Source organism: Chiloscyllium punctatum, chromosome 29, assembly GCF_047496795.1.
Source record: "Chiloscyllium punctatum isolate Juve2018m chromosome 29, sChiPun1.3, whole genome shotgun sequence".
In the NCBI taxonomy this organism is placed as follows: Eukaryota; Metazoa; Chordata; class Chondrichthyes; order Orectolobiformes; family Hemiscylliidae; genus Chiloscyllium; species Chiloscyllium punctatum.
Genome location: NC_092767.1, coordinates 74,299,141 through 74,312,415, shown reverse-complemented (window position 1 = coordinate 74,312,415; position 13,275 = coordinate 74,299,141). Strand labels below are relative to the sequence as shown.

Below are 13,275 nucleotides of genomic sequence, written 5' to 3'. Positions count from 1 at the left end.
TTGTCTCAGGATAACACTATTTCTAAAGGTTAAATTTCACAGTAGATAGTAAGAAACATTTGCAGTTTTATAGTGCCTTTAACAATCTCGGGATGTCCCAACTTTACAACTGATCATGTACATTGGAAGTGCTGTCACAGTTGTAATGTAAGGAACAGGGCTCACAGCACGCTCCCACAAACAATGATCATTTAGCTTCTTGTATAGTGACACTAATTGAGATATAGTCCTGATGTTGACTCTTTGTGAGAGGCACTTATAAATTTCATCGCCTTCCCTCTGCTGTTCCTTCTCCATCTTTAGAGTCATAGAGATGTACAGCATGGAAACAGACCCTTTGCTCCAATTCATCTATGCCGACCAGGTATCCCAACCTAATCTAGTCCCATTAGCCAGTACTTGGCCCATATCCCTCTAAACCCTTCCTATTCAGATGCCTTTTAAATGTTATAGTTTTAAATTTAGACTTAATCGGCACATGTACTGATTAGGCCACTTTTGGAATGCTGTTCTAATCTCCCTGCTATAGAAAGGATGATGTGAAACATGAAAGGGTTCAGAAAAGATTTACAAGGATGTTGACAGGGTTGGAGGGTTTGAGCTATAGGGAGAGGATGTATAGGCTGGGGTTGTTTTCCCTGGAGCAGCAGAGGCTTTATAGAGGTTTATAAAGTTATGAGGGACATGGATAGGGTAAATAGTCAAGGTCTTTTCCTTGGGGTAGGGGCATGCAAACCTAGAGGGCATAAAGTTAGGGTGAGAAGGGAAAGATATAAAAGGCACCCAAGGGGCAACTTTTTCATGCAGAGGGTGATGCATGTGTGGAATGAGCTGCCAGAGGAAGTGGTGGAGGCTGGTACAATTACAACGTTTAAACGGCATCTGGATGGGTATATGAATTGGAAGGGTTTAGAGGGATACGGGCCGGGTGCTGGCAATTGGGAGTAGATTAATTTAGGAATATCTGGTCGGCGTGTACGAGTTGGACCGAAGGGTCTGTTTCCATGCTGTATGACTCTACTCAAGTACCGGAGTACTGTGAAAAATCTTCAGTGTCACCACAAGTGCCAATCTTAGGTACAAGCTGCTAGGTACAAAAACTTAAGAGCAAGGTAGAAAGAAATAAAGAAGAAAGTTAAACATTACAGTCACTCTTAGTATTAAGTCAAAAAATAGAGAAATTAAGCTAAAACTTTAACCATTGCAATCTTTCTTAAATGCTTAGCCATGCTTGGGACCACAGTTAGTACAAGGACTCGATCTTTGGCACAAATGGAAGTGGACGGTTCAGTTTTTAGGTGTGCATGACAGACAGCATGCAGTGTATCATGGCACCAGTCCATTTCCTCCCTCCTGAGCCAGAATTCAAAATCCAACATAGTCTTGGTCCTGAGATGGCAGATTTTGAGAGAGCATACTGATGCTTGGAAAGGAATGAATCTGCAGACCATCCAGAAAGGGAAGGGAACTGCAGCTAATTGGATAGAACTGGAGAGAGAGGCTGAGTGGCCTCCATTGTGCTGTGATTCAATGAAGTCTCAGCCTCTTTGTTATGTTTTTTCCAGCCTCAAAGGAAACCAAAAGCAAAGAAACGTTTAGCCAGCACTCCAACTAAACAAAACAAGGTATCTGACAAAGGTAAGCACATGGTTCTATACAATGTAATAGTTCCTTGCACTGAACATCAGCGAATTTAACATATTACAACATTCCAAGTTGCTTCATTGCAATAAAGAATAAAGTATTCCACCATCTCATATGGTCAAACATAGGGTCAACGGTGTAGGTTTGACATCTTAAGAAGGACATCAAAGTGGAGAGGGTTTACGGAGGGAATTGCAGAGTTTAGGGCCCAGGCATTTGAAGGCACAGAGTGATTAAAATCTCAAGAGGCCGGAGTTAAAGGAGTGCTGAGATCTTGGATGGTCATGAGCCTGGAGGAGGTTATAGAGATGAGGCCTGGGAAGGATATGAATACAAAAGTGAGGATTGGAGAACTGCATTGTTGCTTTTCTGAACGCCAGTGTCGGTTGGCGAGCATAGGGATGATGGTGGAGTGGAATTTGACTTGGACAGCAGTGTGAGAGACCAGCCAAAACTGCATCGGAATAGTCCACTCAAAGTAGCAAAGGGATGAAGGACACTTTCAGTAGCAGATGAGAGGAAATAGGAGAAATGTCAGTTGATGTTCCAAGAATGAGAAGAAAATCTTGAGCAGAAGCCTAACTTTGAATCAATGTGACTCAGCTTGCAAACACTCAGTCGCCAGGGAGAGGGATGGAGTCAGTAACTAGGGAACAAGGTCTCAAGCAGGAGCTAGAAACTTTTCTCCCCAGTGTTAAATTGGGCTGGAACCTCTCCCCAGTGTGAAGTTGGAGGAAATTTCTGCTGCTTCAAAGCTGGATGTCGGACAAGCAGCCTGATCATCTTTAGGCTAAGATGAAAAGAAAATCCCAGAGAAACTCCGCTGTTTAGCTTTAGCATGCTTGCCTTTATTGTTCACACCTTTTGAGTATAAGAGTTGGAACATTGAGGATGTACATGATGTTGGTGAGGCCTGTTCTGGAGCACTGTGTGCAGTTCGGGTCGCCCTGTTATGAGAAAGGACATTGTTAAACTGGAGAGGGTTCAGAAGAGGTTTACCAGGGAATGGAGGGTTTCCGTTATAGTGAGTGTCTGGATCTGCTGGGACTTTTCTCACTGGAGCGTAGGGGGTTGAGGGGTGACCTTTTATAGAGGTTTATAAAATCATGAGGGGCGAATGGCAGGTGTCTTTTCTGTAGGGTGGGGCATTTCAAGACTGGGGGCATACTTTTAAGGTGAAAGGAGAAAGATTTAAAAAGACATAATGGACAATTTGTTTTTTTTACACAGAGGGTAATCTGTATGTAGAATGTGTGTGCAGAAAAAGTGTTAGATGCAAGTACAGTTACAATGTTTAAAAGTACATGAATAAAAGGTGTTTGGAGGGAGATGGTCCGAGAGTGCGGGCAGGTGGGACTAGTTTAATTTGGGATTATGGTTGGTATGGGCTGGTTGGACCGAGAGATCTCTTCCTGTGCTGTTTTACTCTATGGTTCTGGAGAGAGAAACGTTTCAAGTCCAGTATGATTCTTCAGAGCTTATCAGTTTGAGTCACACTGTGCTCTTCACAGATGCTACCAGACCTGCTCAGTTTCTCTGTCACTTCCTGTATTTATGTAAGTTTTTTCCAATATCTGCAGCATTTCGCTTTGATTTGAGCGATAACTTCAGCAAGTGAACAGTTGAAGGGGTGATGGTGAGGTAGATGGTGGGTGCGTTGGTGTCAGTGTGAAATGTGTTTTTGCCAAAGGACAGCATGTGGATGAGAAATGGGAGGGGATTGAGGATAGATTACATGGTGCCACAGAATGGAAGGAGAAAAGCATTCAGGTGGGGAGTGCCTGAATCCTAGAGGGAGAGCCCCCTAGGTGGTGAAATATCCCTTAAGCTCGTTGTAGATCAGGAATACTGGTTTTGTGCATCTTACAAATAATGTACAAATTCGGAGCAGTAGGCTATTCAGTATGATCATGGCTGATTTGATTGTGGTCTCAGCTTCACTTTCCTGCCTACCTCCAGTACACTTTGACCCCCATCCGCCCCCATTGCTATTAGGGGAAGACATCCATAAATTCAGACCCTCTGAGAGTCAACATACCTCCTTATCTCCACCCTTTTGTGTCCCCTAGTTCCAAACACTCCGACAAAGGGAGACACCTTTTTTTTGGCCCGGACCAGTCTGTTCAGGATCTTGTATGTCTCAGTAATGTCACCTCTCGTTCTCTTAAAATCGATCGATACAGGCTGAACTTAATCCAACCTTTTCCTCGTACATTAACTGCCAAGAGTAAACCCTCTGAGCCGCTTCCAATACAATAATGTCCTAAGGAGGCTGAAGCTGTACACAGTACTCCAGATGTGGTGTCCCCGACCCCCTGTACGCCTGTAGCGAATCATGCCTACATTTACATTCCATTCCTCTTGCTATAACCTGAACCCCTGATTTCAGCCCCACTGCTGGGTGCAAGATTCCTGTTGGAGAGCAAGAAGAACCGGGCGAAGGAGCCGTCGGCCGTGCAGATGTGGTGCGGAAACTACCTGGCTCAGCAAGTGTGCAAGCAGAGGAACAAAGTAGTGTTTATGTGTTTAGCACAACTCTGATACCGAGTTGGATTTCCAAAGGTGGAATCGTCTAAAAGCCTTTCTTCCCCCACTCCCTCCAGAAAATTATCTAGACTCGTGCGACCTTTCTGAAATCGATGCCAGGCTCAACGCGTTGCAGGAGTACATGGAGAAGCTTGGCGCACGGACCGAGTGAGCTGAGGAACAGATCCTTCCGGCGGGTGCTGTATGACAAACTGAGGGCACGGGAGGGGACGGAGGGCAGGGTGAGGCAGGAGCGTGTGGGCACAGACACAACCTGCCCGACACCACCCGTGTAGCCCAGGTCAGAAGCAGCCAACCTGCGTGTGCTAAACCGGCCCTCCTTTTCTCAGACTAGATGGAAGAACTGAATGACTAGATTTGTTTGCTGCAGATAGGAATTTTCTTTTGTTTTTTATATAGAAAATAGGATAAGTTTCTGGGCAATCGGTGAGAGTTGTCACCTTTTGTGTGACTATTACACTATTTGATAAACCTCGTGGCCAAAATGCAACACTATAGAATGATTAACCGAGATTGTTGTGTGTCTGGAGCTGGTTTTGACGAGGTGTAACCAATTTCTAGCCAGTTGACTATCCTGGTAGTTCCTCACTTGGGAGATCGCAACCAGTGGCTGGTGAAAATGGACTCCCAAACTTTTCACATGAAGTCAGAAAGTCACACAACACCAGAGTTAAAAATCACACAACACCAGGTTATAGTCCAACAGGTGTAATTGAAAGCACAAGCTTTTGGATGAAGGAGCAGCACTCTGAAAGCTAGTGTGCTTCCAGTTAAACCTGTTGGACTATAACCTGAAGCACACTAGCTTTGAGTGCTGATCCTTCACCCAAAAGCTTGTGCTTTCAATTAAACCTGTTTGACTATAACTTGGTGTTGTGTGATTTTTAATTTTGTATATCCCAGTCCAACACTGGCATCTCCAAAACACACCAGGTTATAGTCCAACAGATTTATTTCAAAAGCTTTCAAAATTCAGCCCACGAAGGGTTCAAAAGCTTGTGATTTCAAATAAACCTGTTGGACTGAACCTGTTGTCGTGTGACTTCTGACCTTGACCACCCAGTCCAACACTGGCACCTCCACATCGTTTTAACATGAATACAGATTGTGGTTCTCCCCAGTGTCCTGTACAATATTCACAGAGCTGTATGAAGTAACTGAGTGCTAGATTCCCTGTTTGTAATTCCCATATCAGACCAGGGCAGAAGACACACATGGTTGTCCAATGAACTAAATGTGGTCTGGGAATAAGGAGTCAGTCACTTAGCCCCTTGCTCCTTACTCATCATTCCTTGAGCTCTTGTCTGATCTGCAACTGAGCTCCACTTGCCTTCCTTTGACTCCTATCCATGCCTTTGGCCAACAGACTAAATTTGATTCAAAATTAATAATGGATTTAGCTAGCACTTGTTGCTGTCTTTGAAAGTGAGTTCCAAACCCCTCTCTTCACTCTCTTTGCCTATTGTTCCATAATTTTATCTCTTCTGCTTTCTGACCTTCTCATTGTTCTACAGTGCCTCCTGCTGCCTACCTATGGCATAAAACCCATCCTATTTCTACCACCCTTTCGTTCTGAAGAGGAACCGCACTCAACCCTCAGTGTTGACTGTTTCTCTCTCCACACACGCCACCAGACCTGCTGAGTTTCTCTGGCACTTTGGCAGGCGATGAACGACAGAAAATGAAAACAGTGTTTCTTGATTCCACTCCTGAAAGGTCTGGACGCAGCACCAAAAAAAAAACATAAGGCAGAATAACTTTACAATGGTATCATTGTTAGCTACATGGGACCAAGAATAGGCCATTCAGCCCATTGAGCCTGCTGTGCTATTTTCCCACGTAACCCCATAACCCTTCATGTCATTAGTCTCTTGAAACCTATCGATTTCTGTCTTGAAACTACTGAAGTGTTTGGGCCTCCGCAACCTTCTTAGGTCAAGAATTCCAAAGATTTACTAACCCAGAGTGTGAATAAATCCCCCCTTTACTGTGAAACTGAGACCCACAGCCAGTGAAACATTCTTTCTACATCCACACAGTTGAATCCTTTTAAGAATTTTGTAAGTTTCTGTGAGAATGCCTCTCTGAAGAAAACAGGCCCAATCTCTCCTATTATAAAGAAAGACTATTTAATCAGAATGATTTGTGTCCCTATTTTAGCATCAATTTATTTATTTAATACTTACAACATATCTAGAAGTTCGTTTTTGAAGGATTCCTGAATATCATTTCAAAATTTACCCATTGCAGTTTCCACTGATGCCTGTTACGAGTGGAATAAGAACAGGAAGAGGCCATTCAGCCCCTTAAGACATGCAATATGATCATGGCTAATCCAATACTCCTCATGTCCACATTCCTGCCCTTTCCCTGTAACCCTTGATTTCCCCGACTGATCAAGAATATCTCTCTCTCTGTCTGTCTCTCTCTCTCTCTCAGCCTTAAAGCAGCAATTTAAGTAATAGTTGGTATTTACCTTTTCTATTCCCTTCAACGTTCTTTTGCTCTGCAGTAAGATTACCACTCAAGACTTTTCGGCCAACCGAGACCTTTCACTCTTAAGAATCAGGTGCATGATTTCTAAAGTGACTTTGCCTGAATGCTCTCTGTATTTGTAGATTATGCAGCTTTCTGTTTGTTTCTATTTTCCCTGTTTCACCTCTTGAAATCTCTCTCAAACCAGTTGCACAGCAACACTTGAGAAACCTTTGCTGTTTTTAATCTTGTCTGTGACTTTCAGATGACCCTCCCCTGTGCTGCTTGTGTAATGGTGTCTGGAGAATTGCAGACTGACCAGCTACTGTGGATTTTGACCTAGTCAGTTCATGTCCATTTTTAAACATGTTTTTATTAATTTTTTTAGACTTAATTTTGAAGTAAATGTAATGGCAAACTGGATGTAATTCAAGAGTGAAATGTGTTTGTGGGAAATTTGTGGTGTCTTGTGAAATCTGGTTCTGAATTATCAGCTCAGGGTATGAGGAGGTCATTCAGTCCCTTGTGCCTGCTCCACTGTACAGTAAGATTGTGGCTGATCTTATCAGGTCCAAAGTTCCACTTTCCTGTCTTGCCCCTAAACTAAGAAATCCATCCAACTTGCCCTTAAATAAATTCAGCCTTTGCTGTTTTCCAGGGATGGCCTGGGATGTGTTGAGGGTACCCCTGGGTGACTAAAACTTGCAACAGTGCCACAGTTTCTGCTGCCATCTGTATGATGTGACCAATGCTTGCAAATACTGTGCTTATTTTTTATTTCCAGTGGCTAAATTCTCACAACTTGATACAATGCTTCAGATTTAGTTTGAGGAATCCATTTTTACGATCCATTTTTATTTTAACGTTTGTTTTAGTTTGGGTTCGGGTTCCGGTGAGCTCAATCCCAGTTAGTCGTCAAATTCATTTCCTCACTAGCAGCTTAGATGGTGCTGTCGAGGATAGCAGCAATCTTTTTGTAATAAGAGTTTTACCTGTGCCACACTGAGCTGGATGTTGAAGCTGTAACTTGTGGATGACTCAGTAACCTCCTTGCTGTAGCTCTTCTACATCCCAATCTTGAATTTAAAAACTCAAAATGCTCAATCAGCATCCAAAACTAATAGTGCAGTTGACATTCTGACCGTTTGGTTTCAGACACGTTTTGATATCAGACTTGCAGCTCTGTGTCTGATTTTCACCAAGGCAGCTTTAACCTATAGCAAAGGTTCTTTCGTACTTAATGAGGTATGAGTAGTGCATAGTTACTACAAAGCTGGCAGTTTAAAAGTATGAGGTGCAAGGTGCTTATTTCAGTTGTAGGTTTAGTGGCCATCCTGTGGTCATAATTAAACTGCTTCTAATTTCAGACTCCACATTAATTTCTGCAGCTCTTCCTTAGTCCATCGCCACCATCAACAGGAAGAGTGATAAAGATTTGGCAGACAGTTACAATTTGCTGTTGTCCTTAAGCATGCTTGGTGGGCAAGCCTACTGTTACTAGGCTTCATTATATTCCAGTTTTTAAAACATCACATTGTCATCAATAGATTTTATTTATTATTTTACAATGTTTTGTAAATAAATCTTTTATTACAAGATAAGTGGGCATTCCAGTCATTAAAGCAAAGATCACAGCGCTGAGACCACACACACACACTCGCAGATCTCTGTCTACTACCCCATGACACTCCACATCTGGCCTTTGCAATCTTGGGGAATGAGCAGAGACTGCTGGGGGAGGGATGGACGGAGAAACTGAGAGGGTTACAATAGTCTAATGTCAAGAGTCAAGTAACCATTGCTTTTTCTTAAAAAAATGCAGGAGCCAAAGTCCTACTGGACTATAGGTACACACTCACATTGAAGTCAGAGAGAACTGGTGGTGGTTCAACCTGAGGGTTACTATGGTTCAGGCCAGGGGAAGTGGTTGAGAAGGAGAAGCCTTCTTGGTAACTTCAGCTTGTGTAGGAATTGAACCTATGCTGTTGACATCACTATCACAGACCAGTGTTTGCTACTGAAAGGTAGCATCTCCAACACTGCACCAGTGACACAGTACTGTACTGGGAGTATCAGTCAAACATACTATGCTCCAGTCTCTGAATTGGGACTTGATGTACAGGCAAGCGAGCTTTCCTCTCAGCCACAGTTGGCCTGCATGTGAAATTTGGAGGTACACCACACTAGCCATTTTAACAGGACCACACCACTCCCAGCCACTATAATGCTGATGAAACTGTAACACTTTAGTCCATTTGTATCATTACAAGTGACAATTTGGCCTTCACAAATTTATTCTAGATGTGAAAACATCTTAATGAAGCCAATGCCTAATACTCAAGTGTAATTTCAATAAAACAGTGGTACTTGTGAGAAAGTGGTCATAGAGCAAGCATAATTCTAAATCAACTGACATGACTACAAAGTGTTGAGTCTCCCTGCATCATGTTGCCAATTTGAGAACCAAGCTAAAATGATGGTTTAAATACACCCTTAATTCATTACCCCAGGCAGACACCTAACATTTACTCAAGCATCACCCACCTTTGAACACTCCTGGGATTAAACCACAGATTCAGAAAGGCCTTTTTTTGCCACAGTGAGTTTGCACAGCTCAACTTGATGTCGTACATCTATGTACTTTAGCAAAATATTAACAGTGTGGCAGGATTGAGGAGAAAGGTACAGGGGAGGAACCTCAATCCGTTTCCCACCAACAACAAAAAAAAACATGCTACAGTTAATAGAATGGAAACCAAATTCAGCCCTTTACTGCTGAAATTTACAACTCCATCAGAAATGAAGAAACATGATCGACATTTTACTTGTAAATAATCACTGACTCGGACACTAACACCAGGTGAGTCTAACTGCAATATAAGATCAGAAGGTGGGGTACTAAGCGCAGACATCTGTTCCCTGTCTGAAGCTGTTGGGGTGCCATGTTGTCATTTCTTTACATAAATTTGTGTTTGCTATCCCTTTAAAATTTTACCTATTGTCTTGTTACCGGACATCTTTAGCATACTGTTAAAGATTGCAAAAAAGAAAAGTCACAGTTCATCCTAATGTGTGTTTCTTGTCATTGTCCAGTCTTAAAATCTTTAATACATCTGCTGTTCCAGGCGTACACAAAACTAAAATGCAGACAGGAACATAAACTCAAGTGTGGCAACGTTGCATGTTGAGAAGTACACTGTTTGGCCAAATTTCCCAAAGACAATAGTGTTTTCCAGGCAGTAGACGCTATTGTGGACGAGACAGAGAGACTTGCTTTACTCAAACAAGGCAAGTCAGGGTGACATGGGTTCCCAAAGGCAGTTTCTGCAAGGCACTGTTATGAGTCTATCGTTCCTTCCAGCTGATGGTTCTTCCCATGTGAAGTCGCTATGTGGCACGAAACCAGGGAATGGTCCAATGCAACCTGGCAAAATTTAAACTCACATGATTGCCAAACTGTTACAGGGGTTCCAAGGCACACTCACTGTGATAGCCCAAACGATGGTTTATACAGCCATGAATTCGAACAAAAGTACAAACAGGACTAAGGAATTTACAGCATCAACGTGTGTGCATGTCAAAATTGGAGGTATTTATAGCAGGCAAGGGATTAGTCTTCAGTGCTCAAACTGCCACCGCCCCCCCCCGCTCCCACATCCCGATATAGCAGGACTCACTTGGAAGAGTTTTTTAAAACCCAAGCAGCTGTCTGAACTGGGGGCGACTTTCATCCCCATCAAGGAGGTTTTTTTTCCCCCAACCCTCTCCCTCAAACCTCAGCTCAGAGTGCTACTTCGAGGGCTGAGGGAGTGAGTGGATAAGACGATTGTTTTCTCGGATCCGGGCGTCAAGTTCCTCGATAGTCAGGGAGAGCTGGGCAACCTGCTCCTGCAGGTTCTGCAGCGTGCTGTTCAGCTCTTCCTCTTTTCTTGCCGAGTTGGTGGACTGCCTCATGTACTCGGCAAAGAGGCAGGCGCCTCCGATGAAGAATACAATGCCCTCTCCCAGAAGCTCAGCGCCCAGGTCTGCTGCGACCTCCTCGCTCAAGGGTTGCACCATACCACTTTTGAACCCCATGATCCTCATCTTGGTTTTCATTTCAATCCAGTGATAGGCTGCAACAGAAAGGCCACCAGGTCAGGTCGCAGTTTCTGTCTCAACATCTGTTACAGGACTTACGCCGAATCCCGAACAGTCCATCTCCAACACCTAGTTAACTTTCTATCCCCAGCCTGTGCTAAATTCACCTCCATCACCAAAGGCTATGCACACCATGACTGACATTCCACATTCTAGTTAAAACCAACTAGAGCTTCTGCTTGCAATCACTATCCAATCATGCCCTTCCCCAAATCTTGCTTGAAGGTATGCATATTCGATCAGATTGACCTATGATGCCCTCTGTGGTTGAACAGATAGCCAACTTTCAAAATTCTACCTTGGGGTATTAGAGCTGAAACAGAGCACCAGGAACAAGCCAGAGCCCTGGCAGATGGGAACATTATCAGCATTTTGGGTGTTGAAGTCAATCAAGGAGTGCATGCACAAATTATTCTTTTCACCGCCCTTTCTGAAATTACAGCTTTCAGGAGGAGAATCTGTTGAAGGGCCCAAATCCAATGAAATTGACAGTAACGAGTAGCAGTCCATTCCTATGTGGCCAGATTCACAACTCCAAAGCCTGCCTATCAATTACCCTAACCTCCCTATTTACCCCATCCCCTGCACTCTTTTACTTTCCATTGCTCCCACCAATTCCCAGCTTCCCTGTCACAACCACATCCCCCTTTCCTCAGACCCTCTCATCCATTCCCCATCCCAACAAACCTTCACCCTTCCCTTCTCTTCTCTCCTCTCCTCTTGAATCTATCTTTAGTGACTTGGCCTCCATAGCCTTCTGTATCCTAGAGCTGTACAGCATGGAAATGGTCTCTTTGGTCCAACTTGTCCATGCTAACCAGATATCCTAAACTGAAACACCCATTTGACCCATATCCCTTTAAATCCTTCCTATTCATTTTAAACGTTGTAACTGTGTGAGCCTCCCCCACTTCCTCTGGCAGCTCATTCAACACATGCACCACCCTCTGTGTGAAAACATTCCCCTCTCACCTTAAATCTATGCCTTCTAGTTTTGGACTCTGCTACCCTGGGGAAAAGATCTTGTCTATTAGCCCTATCCATGTCCATCATGATTTTATAGCCTCTTTTAAGATCACCCCTCAGCCTCTGACACTCCAGAGAAAACAGCCCCAGCCTCTCCCTGGCAACGTCCTTGTAAATCTTTCCTGAACCCTTTCAAGTTTCACAACATCCTTCCGATAGGAAGGAGACCCAGAATTGAATGCAATATTCCAATAGTGGCCTAACGAATGCCCTGTACAGCTGCAACATAACCTTCCAACTCTTGTACTCAATACTCTGACCAATACAGGCAAGTGTACCATATGCTTTCTTTCATTCTTCCCATCAACTAACTTGGTCATACCCACTTACCTGTGTTCGCCTATCTCTAGCTCACCACTCTACCCCTCTCCCCATCCTTTTATCTGCAGTTCCCCATACCTCTAACCTCAGTCCTGAACAAGGGATATACCCAGAATGTTGACTCCTGTTGCTGCCCTGGCTTGCTGTGTTCTCCCAGCCTCCTGCCTGTCTCCTTTGGATTCCAGCATCTGCAGGGTTTTTATTTTGTCTCTTCTCTACTGTATCTACCTGGGACTCCACTTTCAAGGTATTATTAACAGAAACGTTGGTGCTGAGTGAAAATGCACAGGGAGCCTGTACTGATGCGATGGGCTGAGTGGCCTCCTGCACCATTCTCTAGTGGTTCCTCTCTCAAGCCTCAAAGTGACATTCACCAGGAACCACCCCCCTCCAGCTGTCGATCAGCGCCACCAACAACGTGATTGGTCAAGGCGCCAGTCCTGCGCCCCCCTCATTGGCCGGATGGTTGTCTGTCACCGTCGGCGGAGGGGAGACTTCCGGCGATCAGGCCCCGCCCCCCCTCCTCACCGAGCGGCCTACCCGCTTCGGGCTGAGTCGCTGCCTCACTCACCCTGCGCCGGGGGCAAGCAGACATAGCGCTTAAAGAACTCATTCCTCCGGGCGTTGGCCTTGATGGAGTTGGCGAGCGGTCGGCTGACCTGGCGGATCCCGAGCATCAGCAGCTTGGCGATGGGGAACGCGCCGACCACCATGGCGACCGCCTTCGTCACTTCCGCAGGACACGTCCCGCCCTCTCGATGACGTCACTTGACCGCCCCTGGTGATGTTACGTCACCCATAAAGCGTCATTCTCTTAAAGGGCCAATGCCCAACACTCCATCCTTTACAACAATAAAGTCCATTTGTTAACATAACCTTTGATAATCATTACTTAAGACCATAAGATATTGGAGCAGAAGTTAGGCCATTCAGCCCATTGAATCTGCTCCTCCATTCAATCATGGCTGATAAGTTTCTCAACCCCATTTTCCCACTTTCTCCCTGTAGCCCTTGACAATCAAGAACCTATCTATCTCAGTCTTAAATATACTCCATGACCTGGCCTCCACAGCCTTCTGTGGCAGTGAATTCCATACATTCACCATTGTCTGACTGAATAAT

At 44.4% G+C, this 13,275-nt stretch overlaps 2 protein-coding genes across 4 annotated transcripts in view; one reads left to right on the top strand and one right to left on the bottom strand.

Moving 5' to 3' along the window:
* ccdc61 (coiled-coil domain containing 61) overlaps positions 1 to 8,230 on the top strand; it is a 35,159-nt gene extending 26,929 nt beyond the window's left edge. Inside the window, exons 13-14 of one of the 3 annotated variants that reach the window (XM_072549445.1) lie at positions 1,566 to 1,638; positions 4,248 to 8,230. In XM_072549445.1, coding sequence (XP_072405546.1) covers positions 1,566 to 1,638; positions 4,248 to 4,342 — 168 coding nt within the window. In that variant the 3' untranslated portion in view covers positions 4,343 to 8,230. Of the gene's footprint in view, positions 1 to 1,565; positions 1,639 to 4,033; positions 4,222 to 4,247 lie in introns of those variants that run through there. The other 2 variants (XM_072549444.1, XM_072549443.1) reach the window with 2 other exon arrangements.
* Positions 8,231 to 8,236: 6 nt separating this feature from the next.
* opa3 (outer mitochondrial membrane lipid metabolism regulator OPA3) lies at positions 8,237 to 12,897 on the bottom strand. Its single transcript, XM_072549447.1, has 2 exons — positions 12,725 to 12,897; positions 8,237 to 10,781 (listed from the first exon to the last, which is right to left on the bottom strand). Exons 1-2 carry the CDS (start codon positions 12,864 to 12,866, stop codon positions 10,456 to 10,458), a joined length of 468 nt encoding a protein of 155 aa, XP_072405548.1. The 5' UTR covers positions 12,867 to 12,897; the 3' UTR covers positions 8,237 to 10,455.
* Positions 12,898 to 13,275: the final 378 nt, after the last annotated feature.

Bases quoted from the DNA above. Each gene is read 5' to 3' on its own strand.
- opa3 (XM_072549447.1), bottom strand. From the start codon at position 12,866: ATGGTGGTCGGCGCGTTCCCCATCGCCAAGCTGCTGATGCTCGGGATC. The intron at 10,782-12,724 runs GTGAGTGAGGCA...TTTCTGTTGCAG, and splicing joins CTGCTTGCCCCCGGCGCAGG to CCTATCACTGGATTGAAATG.